The sequence below is a fragment of the Charadrius vociferus genome, unplaced genomic scaffold (assembly GCF_000708025.1).
Source record: "Charadrius vociferus isolate BGI_N301 unplaced genomic scaffold, ASM70802v2 scaffold549, whole genome shotgun sequence".
NCBI lineage: Eukaryota > Metazoa > Chordata > Aves > Charadriiformes > Charadriidae > Charadrius > Charadrius vociferus.
Window position 1 is genome coordinate 204,995 of NW_009650103.1, and position 11,613 is coordinate 216,607.

Consider the following 11,613-nt stretch of genomic DNA (forward strand, 5'->3'; position numbering starts at 1 on the left):
CTCCTGCTCTTAAATCACAGAGCGCTGCTGCCTTTTGGTTCAAGACAATCAGCCATAAGCTCTAAAGCCGGAGGCTGGGTGGTCATGTCAGGGGTGAGCGCGAGGCCTCCTCCAGCTGTAATCCTGCACTCGCAGCACGCGCGTGTGGCTGGGAGCACTTAACTGACCGTGGATTTTATTCCGAAAGACCACAAGTCTCTCTTTATCCCTTATTCCATTTAGCTTTTTTAGCAAACTCAGATGGACAAGAAGCATCATGCAACAGGGCGTGGAGTTACATTTATTCTGGGTTCCCATCTGCCCAAAAGGCAACGTGAGGTAATACAGCTGGTCTGCTCTGGCACTCAAAGCTGCCAAGAAATTCATCTTTAAAGGAAAGCCTCTTAACTATACCCCTCTGTGCCGTTTGGACGATTGATTTACAAGCCCTGAATTCTTCTCATTGTAAGCTTAATTCATTAACCCTCTCAGTCACCCAAACACTGGGTTAGCATAGCACAAATTCCTCTGTGCTCCACTCAGCTCAGCAGCTTGGCAGAGCCTGTGGGGCTGAGCTCTGTGACTATTCTGAGACACGTACCGCACAGAGCTCCCTCCACCCATCCGCTCTCCCCGTCCCCACTGCTGTGCATTTAAAATCCTGCTCTAGTTTTTCCTAGTCTTGAGAGGTTCTCCGTGGCCTTCACCTCACTGCTCGCAGCATCCTCAGAGCTCCTCATTCGTGACCCGCAGGTCTAACGCACAGCCCTTTACCAAGTAGCTGTTCTTTCAACAGAAACAGTAGGGAAGTTCTTCCAATGTGGTGCTTGTTCCGGAGAACACAAGGAATAAATCAGAGCTTCTCTATTCCAGTTTCAGCATTTTTATAAGGGGTATTTCCACCATCTCATTTAGACTACTTTTTTTTTCTTTTTAAAAAATATACATATCAAACCATGGTGCAATCAATTGCCTCCTTCTCTCTAGAATTCCTAACTTTGGTCCTTTCTGCCTGGATTTGTTGCCTGATGTAAACAGGGAAATATATATATAGCTGTCAGAGGAAGGATTTTCTTGCTAACTGAACGGTGCTGGTAAGCAATTGGAAACACCTTATGCTACAGTAAAAACCCTGCCATTTAAAAATGCACAGGAAAGATATTTCCCCTTTGACTACCAAACCTCTAAAACAGGAGCGCTGAGTGGTTCAGCGGGTTAGTGCATTTTGCCTTGCATCCCAGGAGATAAGGAGATCAATTCTGGTTAAGGCCATCAGCACAAATGTGTTTGGCAGGTTCAAAATCACTCTCTGGAAGCACTGCAAAGGCTGTCTTTGCCACAGGTCTTGGAAAGGAACTGCTTCATGTGGGTGGTGACTGGGATCAGAGAGATAAAGTGGGGTTTTAACAAATGCAGAGGTAAGGGTTGCTAACCTCCCTTTTCCTCCCCCACACCTCCTTTCTTGTACTGTGGATTTCCTCTCTGAACTGGTCTGGGTGGCTGCCGGCAAGAAAGTGGTAGAGTGGGACTAGGAAGTGACACGGTAAGTTGGCAATAAGGGGTGTCAGCAGCCCAGCACCCAGACAGCTTGCCCGATGCCCACAGGTACTGCATTAGACCCAAACCAACACCCCTCCTCTCCTGCTTTGATGCAACAGTCGCTCCAGCAACTCCTACACCACCACTGCCCTGACGTTCAAAGGGCAAGGAGCACCTCTGAGAACAGGATCCATGCCGCAACAGGCTGGTCACACCTGCCCTCGCGGAAGGCAGTGGCCTACCTCGGCAGGTACGGAGACACCAACACAGCACTGTCACCAACTCCACCGGTGCGCCTCGCCTTCCTGATCTGGGCAAGGGCTTTGAGGAGTTAATACCATCCCTGCTGCTAAATGGAACGAACAGGCGCTTATCCAGCTTACTTCCATTTCACCAAAGATAAACACAATCCCCCCGCCCCTGCAACGTGGAGGCTCACGGATGCAGTCCTCTCCTCCCTGGCCCAGCTGCCTGCAGTCACATCACGACTGCGCTCGCTGCAGAGACGCAGAAGACAAGCAGCAAAAGGCCACCCCGGGCTGAGCTCCTCAGCTCTGTTTCGGTGCACCCACTGTACCTTTCCTGTCGGTCTCTGTTGCATGCACTAACAAAATGTCTCCGGATCCACCGCGAACATCTGGCCCATCATCTCCCTGCAATGAGAAGAGAAACATGTTGGGCACGGCCCAAGCTCCCTTCGGCCTGGTTTACCACCTCTGGGGTTCAAGCTCAGCAACAACTGGCAGAGTACGCAATGTTCCTGGCACTGCTGACGGCGCAAGCTGGGACATGGTCTTCAGTGCTGGGCTAATCCTGAAATTTGAATAAGCATTTGGTGTCCCAGATGAGGACCTGGGCTGATCCTTACTCGAGGTCTCTGACTCCTTAAGGCCAGGCCACGAAGCTCAGTGAAAGCTGAACCTTCTGTCCACAGAAGAATGAACAGAAACGTCCCAGACTCCCAAACGCTCCCAGAAGACCATTAACAGAGCAGTAACACTGTGTGAACTGTCTCAAAGTGCGGGATCACGTACCACAGCGGCTGTGGGGTGAGAGGTCATGCATTCAACTCGCATGTTGCTGGAACATCAAAACCTAGCAAGTTAATTCCCTAATTTGGAACTATTTGGCTGGAGGTCACCTGAAACGATCCAATAACCGGCAGCAGAAAACAGCCCTGCTAACTGCTTGGCTCCTGCCTTACCACTCTCTAAAAACATCTTTCTTCTAGCTATTGCAATTCACAGCTAAAAATATGCAAAACTGATCTATCAGCCAGCGGTTCCCATGCTGCAGGAAACGGCTCGCAGTGGCAGATCTGTACCAATTCAAACATGTAGAACCATAAAGAAAAGAAAGAAAAAAAGAAGTTAAGGGTTGACACAGATCTGCTAGTCCCAAATGTTCAGAAATCACTGTTTTTTAATTGTTTTTTTTAAAGGAAATATTCTTGCAGAGGAGACTGGAGTTGTGACTGGCTTCCCTTAGCAATGTCTTTGTAATTTCAATATGCAAAACACTGCAAAAAACATGGATTACATCCATGGAGCAGCTATGTCGAATGTGAATTTTTCAGGTGACCCTCTGGCAAGACTCATTAAATACTACTTAAAGAATGAGCAATAGCTTCTCACTCTCTCCTGCACATCTCGGCTGACCAAAGAACACTCCTAAAGTGCCAGCAAATGACACATTCTCTCTTTTTTTCAGACTAGCCCCCTGACAGTCTGAAAGCTTCAAAAGCCCGCATGTTCTCTCAAGCTGCATGTCAAAGCCAGCTTGGTTCAAGAGCACAGCGAGCAAAGCTGTCTGGGAGTGCACCCAAGGCTAGAAATAACACCATTTCTCAAACCCAGAAACAGTTACTTTGGTTGCTCTTCCACATCAGTAATACAACATCCTGCTCGAGAAATCTGCTAAACCTGCCTTCAGACTGAAAGGCCAACACCATAAACCTGCACCTGGATTTACTGTGCTCACGCTCTCAGGGGCTTCAATCCAGACTGCTGCAGGCTGAAGAGGTGGGAAGGAGCAGAGCGGGAAAAGGGCACAGGATGCGCTGGTTTTCAGAGAGACATCTCACATTTTGTTAAACCCTCATTCATTGCCGATGCTCCCTGCCGGTACCACCGTCTCATACTTTCACAACAGCCTGCACACATAAAGCTGCATACCACCTCTGCCGCAACCTAGTTTTTCCTGTCAAATAAAAGCCAATGCCTCGCTTGTGCATGCAGAAAATCAGATTTCAATACAGCATAAACCAAAGAGTAGGAAAGCAAACCCTGAATGCACCTACCTCTTGCTTCAGCGTTAACCTAGCCATAATTTCACTGTGGTCGATAAGGGATAGTTCATCTACCTCTTCCTCCAACTGTGATGATTCCAAAGTATCTGTTGACTGCTGCTGCCTGGAAAAAAACAAAAACAAAAACAAAAAAACCCCACCCCAAATACTCATCAGTGTCATTGCCCATCCAAGAGACGAGATGCTGGGTCCACCTGAGCTCTCAACGCACAAACCTTCATTAAATGACAGTAAGTACACAGATAGTCTGGAGGTAAATCTTTTGCAAACAAGCCCAAATGTCTAGCTCTAATTCTGTTGCTTTGTGCGTCTCTTGAGAAAGATGAACCTTTAGGACCTGAACGCTTGTCTGCCTGCACTTCTGGCAGATGGGATTTTCCTATGCCCTGCATAAGTACACACTTCCACGTCTCCTTAATCCACCAAATTTTTAGTGCACACAAATCTAAGCCCTTCCTCACATGTATAGAGACTGAGCATACTCTACACTTGTATATCTTAGTCAGCTCGTGACCCATCGTGCTGCTCCAAGGGGAGATGACAGGCTTTCCTTTTGCAGGAAGAAAGAGCAGAAAGCTCTGACCACTTTTTTGGTGTACATGCACAACTCTAGTATTCCTACCCCCAAAGGACAGTACTCTTGTGCCTGGACACGCGCTCTCTGTGCCCGTATTCCTAAAAAGAAAAAAAAGTACACACGTTCTTTACAGCTTCCTCCAGGCACAAGCCAAAATCCCGTGCCCCAGCCAGTACTTTCAGCAGAGAGGGAGCTCTGCAGAGCACTCTTGCACTCTCCTTCACTGCAGGGATTAAAACCTTCAAACCAACTGCAGGAAAATGGGGGAGGGAAGTTGCCTGTCACAGACAAAACAATGCTGTTCTCTATTTTTTTTTGCTTTAGAAATGCAATTGAAGAGCAATCTCAAGCAGCAGGGAAGCATTCTCCCCACTCCTCCTGAAGCCCATCTGTTACAGCCTGCACCTCTTCATTTACATAGACAAATGATGGTTAAGAGCATTAGAAGGGATATAAAGCCTCCTGCTTCGGGGCCTCAGCCAGCCTCTAACTAGCAGGGTTAGGAAGAAATTCCCCTCTGGAAGACTATTTCCCAGCAGGGAGACAGACTTTTTTTTGCACGTTTCCCTGGAAGTGGGAGGGAGCAGCCAGTGCTGATGAGAGCACTGCCAATTAGACGGACTTAGGGCAGCTAACACGGGCTGCACCATTCCCTACAGCCTCCCTGAGTTAAGTAACGACACCTTGCCAGGATCCTTCTTGTTCAGCAGGATCCCACCGCTCGCTTGTTGTGCCAAAAAAAGTGGGCTTGAAGTTTAGAGGACACAGAGAAGGTTGAGGGCAGAAGAGGCAGCCCCCAGGACGGTCTGGCGGAGGGCAGGGCTGACGGGACGTTGGTGAGCCTCTGCCCTTGGAGGCTGGGAAGCAGGAGGACCACGGGGGTCAGGCTCACCTTTCAGCACCATCTTTGCCTTCCTTCCCCATGGCACTGCTGTTGGAAGCGGAGTCTTTGGAGTGGCTGTCTTTGACAGGGGGAGATTCCTGTGAAGAGAAGGAAGTTTTTCCATTATTACACAGAGTCCTACCCCGCAGTTCATCTCGCAGTTGCAGTCTGACTGCCTCTAAATGGCCCTTTACTGTAAATTCCTACGGAGCAGTTAAAGATTGATGCAAGTTAATGCCAAATGCCAGGAAAACACAGAAGTTAATTAGACAGGAAATTTGGGACCATCTCTGGAGACTGGTGTAATTAGTACTGTTTGCTTTTAACATTGTGAAATGATGCTGAAAGTTACAACACAAGTCAGCTGTTGCCTTGGATTTTAACCCTTTAATGACTTTTTTCTCTCCAGCCCTCACTATTGAACTACTCTTGCCTCTTGCTTTAATGAAAACGGACACAGCCAGCTCTAGGCTGCCCAGTTTCAGTTCCCCTCCTTGTCACAACCCCCAAAACCAGCCTGTCTTAGGGGGCGGATGCACACTGCTGTTCCTACCTCCCTTCTCTCCCGTCGGAAGAGGTTACACGATGATGCAACGTTTCCCGGCTTCACAATTCCCGGCTGTGGAAATGAGGCCAATGCAAAAAAGCAGAACCATCTGAACCCACCGCATGGAACAGCAGGTAGGGAGCTCAAAGCAAAGATACAGCATTTTAAATTAGCCGTTTATTAAGGAGAAAAATACCCATGAACGGCAAATGGGAATATTAATCTAACAGTGTTGGAGTTTGGAATTATTTAACATCACGCAGAGTGAAACTTGGAAATTCAATCTACTTGAACAGACAGGACTGAAACCACCCACGTGCTATCCACTTGGCCTGGAAAACACACTGGTGAGTTTAGGTTCCGTGGTGTCTGCAGAATTTTTCCAGACTGTATCTGCAAAGCCCTTTGCTTCAAAGCTGAGAACCAGCTCGCAGCTGCCCAGAAGGATGGGCCTGCCTGCATGTGTCTCCTGAAGGGAAGTGATGGGAGCCCTATCTCTCGGCGTATTTGACACCAGCGTGGATAAAGGTCTCGGAGACATCCTGTAGGAGATGTGCCTTCCAAGATGAGGGCAGGCAAAAAGATCGCGACAGACCTCTGCCGCTGTTTCCTATGACCCAACAGGAAGACGGTACCTCCCTGCAATGGAAAACGCCCTGTCTCCTCTAGGAAATATCTAAGATACAGGGCTTGAATAAAGGAAGAAACAGTGCGTGATTACAATGCCAAATCAATCACAAATAGTGAAGGAAAAAAGAAAATAATTTAGCGCACAAGGCTTTCTGTATTAACATGGGGAAGGCAAAGCAGTTCCAAGAATAGTCACGGCCCCAGGACGGTGCTGGTCAGGGTGCAGCTTTCTGGAAGGGAACTTCACGCAAGCAGCTCCAAACAGACAGCGAAGCACAAACGGAAAAAAAATCCGTCCCTCCCTCCTGCGGGGGCTCACCGCGACACCGACAGCATCGCCTGCTCTCCACCAGCACCGGGAGACCACCCAAGCCCGCAAGCCAGGAGTGGGCAAGCAGAGGGACCGCCAGCAAGGGAGCCAGGGGAGCGGGATGGACACAGGAGCTCCAGGGTGTGCAGAAGAGGCCGGTGCCAAGCGCGTCAGCCCCGGCGTGAACTCAGCATGCACCAGGCAGCCCCTTCCCGGTGTCAGGCCCTCTCCAGGTTACTTACTCCTTCAGAGCGAGGGAGTTCCCCGTTGCTCTGGCCAGAGGAATACAGATTGACGTATTCACCCTCACCAGCCTCCTCACTGGCGTTTTCACTCTGAGGGAGACAGGATGAAAGGAAATACGTGATGGTGCCGCCCCGCCAGCACTTAGCGTTAGTAAGAGAATGTGCCCACAGGCTGGGAGGAGAAGTGCTCTCAGCGGCTGTTGTCACCTCACTGGGAGCCCTTCCTCCAGCTCAGTGGCCAACACCGGCCACCGAGGCTGTACCTTCCCGGAGGTAACTATTTTCTGGTTCTTGAGGACTATCCCGAAGGCCCTGAGCTACAGCAGCACGGCAGCGGGCACTGCTTTGCAAGAGCTGCCATGGACTCCACGCGAGACTGCGAAGGTGCAACGTGCATGTGCGGATTTCAGGCTTACGGAAGCTGAGCGGTCAGAGCTCGACACACAAGCGCCTGTCCTACCCACGCTGTAGTCCTGCCGCTAAGTGCAGATCAGCCCTGCAGCCCAGAGGGTATCAAACGTTATCTCCCAAACTATGCTACAAGCACAGACTAGAGCCGTCACGCCAGGCTAAACCAAACTCGAGGGCTTACGGGCTGCAACAAGGACCCAACGCAAGGAAGATTCAACAGCAAGGTCAGGTCCAGAGTGTGAAGACCTGCTCATTTACTCTGCAACCAGCGTCCCTCTTCAAAACTTTGTGAAAAGGCAGCACTAGAATGCATTGCGCCGCCAGCTCCAATCCCATCAACTCTAGGCTTTGCAGCAAACGAAAGAGGAACTGCCTTGAAAACGAAGTGTTCAAAAAAGTAGCTGTAACGGAGAAACCTGCTCAGTGATCTGCAAAACTGATCTGGGACCTCAAACTAGTAGTGCCGTATGAGTGTGGGAACATCCTTAGTGTAACTTCACCAACACGTGATGCTTTGCAGGGCTGCTGGTAACTGGGAAGAGCTGGAGCCCGCAGAGATCAACGGGTTTATGCCCAGGAGAGACAGAGCTGGACGGCACCCACCGCTCCTGGGGCTCCCCGGTGGCTCAGGAGGGCGCAGGACAGCAATCACCAAATCCTGCCACCGCAGCAACTGCAGGATGCGAACCACTGTTTGGAGCTCGTGTTTAGAAACAACCAACCTCACAAAACACTCCTTTACCTTCCTCACCTTTGTACTATAATCGCAGGAAGTGACAGCAACTTCTCCTCTCCCCTTTACCATTTTATATTTCCTACATATGTGCTAACGTTTTCTCAAACCTGCTGAGGTTGTTCATTTCTTCTAACCACCATTTTCATATGAAATTACCCCTCTGCAATTCACACACGTTTGGAAACCAGATGTCCTGGTTTGAGCGACACGGGACTAATTTCTCTGCTAATGCTTGGGAAGACTGCACTTTTAGAAGACTCCAGTGTCTGAATTTGTGAAAAAATTTACTTCATAGCCAGCGATGGTGCCTGGGTTTCAAGATGTCAGTGTTTTCAAGCTTGCCGGGTACGGGGATGAGGAGGAGTGAGACCCGGGCACTTGACCCAAGCTGCCCAGCAGCATTATTTCATACCAGGAATGTCACATTCATTACAAATTAGAAAGTTTGCTGCGAAGCTCTCTCTCTCCATGATGGCTGCCATCCTTCTTGCCCCCATGCTGGACCCCTGAGCCCTTCCCTTCCTCCCAAAGCCGCAGCGCTCGCAGTGTCCCACATTTGCTGTCCCCTGCTGGGAGCGCACGGCTTCCTACAGATAGAATGGGCTGAGTATAATCTTTGCATATTCTGCATTGGATCAATATTGGTTCTTTAGTGCTCTTCATGTTAATTATCTAATCTTATTCTATTATATCTGTTTATACTTCAACTCCCAGGTTTTCTTGTTTTTTTTTTCCAATTCCGCGTCCCGGGTGGGGAGGGGTCATCAGGTGACAGAATGATTGTCTAAACGACAATAAATTGCTATGGGTTTCTCAAACCATAACACCAGACCAGATCACATTAAGCATGTATTAATACAAGAGACATTTTCTTTTAAAAAACAAATAAACCCAGCCTTGCGTTAAGGCGCATTATCTCTTTGGATAGTCTCACCGAAGGCGTCTGGAGAGAATCAGTGAAAGAGGTTTCAGAAGGAAGGCAGACAGGAGCATTCCCGTTAAAGCTGCTCTCCTGAGAAGAGGAGTTTGGCACATCCACAGTGCTGGGTGACTGGCTGGCCGCGGCGGGCACCGCTAGGGCAGAGCTCTGAGACGGATGGACGGGCGGAAAAGGTGGGGTGGAGCAGGAGGAGGAGGTAGAAGAGAGGAAAGGAGGTATGGAGACTTGGTTGTGAGGCACAAAGTCCTGGGAGTAGGACCTAAACACAGATTTATACTACAGGATGCAGAGACGTACAACACAGAAACACAGAAGATGGGGAAAGGAAAGAGACAGACAAAAGAAAAAGTAATTAGATCGGCAGCAGCGTAGCAGTGACAGCACAAGGCATTTCTAACACAGGCGCGTCTCCGTCGAGAGGCCGACCCCAACAGAGGCAGCACTATTTTACCACCCACACGCTAGAGCAGGAATTGCTACCTGGGACTTGTCAGCCTTGTTTTTTTTCACGGGGAGGCACGTTGTTGCACTAACAGCAGCCAGGCTGCTCATCTCGCAGAGGGAAAGCGGCACCGGGGTGTTTACCTGCAGGTACCCAGTCTTGGCTAGGGAGGGAGAAAGGCAGGATAACGCAGTACTCTTAATGACAGTGACCCCGAAAACCACTTGAGTGGATGAAAGGATGCGAAGGCACACAAAACCATGACTGTGAGCACACTGGAAATACCAAGATAGAGAAAAGTACTCTGAGTGCTTATTGCTTTTCTGGGATTTTCCACAGGATCCAAATTTAAGATGCTGTTTGCTCCAGCCCTGTAATTTAACAGCTACTGTGTCAAGTCTGTTCCAGAACACACAGCTCCCAGGGAGGAGTGGCTGGATACTATCCTTCAGTGCAACTTTGAAGACAAAGGAGATTACACTGCTACTCCTTCCCATTTGAGAAACACAGGGAGCAAAAATGATAATTGCCCTCAGGAGCGATGAATTCCTTATCAAACCAATCCTTTAATGCAGTGCCTCGAAGAGTCAGCTGAAGAGATGAAAAGAGATCATCTGCGTAAAGCTTTATTTCACTATCTCTCCTAATCATCAGATTACTGTTCAGATAATATTAAACAGGGTGCAGTGGGAATATATTGTGCCAAGAAAAACAAGAGCAACCCTCTGTCTTTTAACATCTGGTGCTAGTAAGATTTGCCGTCAGGCTAAGTCCAAAACAAAGCTGACACCCACCAAAAAAAAAAAAAAAAGTCAATAATGCTAAACCTGCTGGAGAGGAGTTTATTTTAAAACCTGTAGAGCTCAACTGTCTCATAGCCAAGTGGACTGAAGGAAGAATCACATCATCCCCAAAACCCCACGTTGAAATGGAGCTGTGGCGGTTGCTAGTCTGAGCGATCTGCTGCAGAAGGACGGTGCGTTACAGAGCTCTCCCGAAGCACAGACACAACTTGCTTAGACCAGGCTGAAAAGTCACCGCTGTGATGAAAAAGGAGGAGAAACAAAGGCACGAATTGGCGAATTCAGGCTACATTTTCCCTGGAGAGTTGAGCAGGCGATAAAAAGCAAAGCTGACTCTGTCACCTGAGCTGTGGCAGCAGCATCCAGTTCAGCCGTGGTATTTTCGTTTCTACCTAGGAAAGATGTGAGCTTAAAAATCTAAACTGAGAACAGCCTCAGGCCAGAAGCCTGGGCAAAAAAAAACCCTTTTCCACTACAAAGGAAAGGAAAAGTAAAGGTCAATGACTAGACTTTACCTTCCACCACCTTAATCCTGGAGTGGCTGCCCTCCGCCGTGTATGCAGTCCGGCGGTGCTCTGGGTGTATTCTCGGGGCCCAAAACAAATTGCAGGCCATAATACAGAGGAGCAGAGGGAGATGCTTTGGGAAGAGAGCTTAAAAGACTACTGAAAAACAATTAAAATGCAAATCCCTACCACATGCCTGTAGCTAAAAGGAGACCGGCTCTAGGACAGGCTCCTCTCTCTTCCTGCCGCTTCTTTCCGGATGAGCAGCCCTGGCTCCAGGGACACTGTCAGCCTTTGGTGCTGCCTCAGTAACAATGACAACTCTAATCTCCGTATTTACTTTCTGCCTGGATAAATGCTCTACATTTATTCATTTTCACTTGCATGGTACAAAACACTAAATCCCTCGTAAGACGCCAGGCTCATGACATCATCTTGGCTCAGCAGATTTATTGTGCCTGCCCCGTCTCCCTGGTATTTCATGATCTCACCGGCGCTAATATGCCAACTATCGCCCCAAGTCCCAGGCTAGACCCCAAAAAAGAACAGGAGCAAAGCAAATGGAGAACCACTGCTGCAGTAGCTCTCGAGAAAGCACTCAACAAACTGCTGTCCCGATAACAAGATCCTCTGCTCCAGTAAAGGAAATAATTGGCTCAAACAGGAGCTATCTGCCAGCTCCCCTCGAGCCGAGCTTCCTGTGCCCACAGGAGACAGGCGGCATCCGCTGTCCTTCGCTTTGTAGTTGATGGACATC

At 48.9% G+C, this 11,613-nt stretch overlaps 1 protein-coding gene across 1 annotated transcript in view; it reads right to left on the bottom strand.

The window, feature by feature from the left end:
* The window catches only part of RAPGEF1 (Rap guanine nucleotide exchange factor (GEF) 1), an 84,947-nt gene that overhangs the window by 7,193 nt on the left and 66,141 nt on the right, over nucleotides 1-11,613 (bottom strand). The window contains exons 11-13 of the mRNA XM_009892230.1: nucleotides 5,296-5,384; nucleotides 3,818-3,929; nucleotides 2,096-2,171 (exon numbers count right to left, since the gene is read on the bottom strand). Of these exons, the coding sequence (XP_009890532.1) occupies nucleotides 2,096-2,171; nucleotides 3,818-3,929; nucleotides 5,296-5,384 (277 nt within the window). The remainder of the gene's footprint in view (nucleotides 1-2,095; nucleotides 2,172-3,817; nucleotides 3,930-5,295; nucleotides 5,385-11,613) is intronic.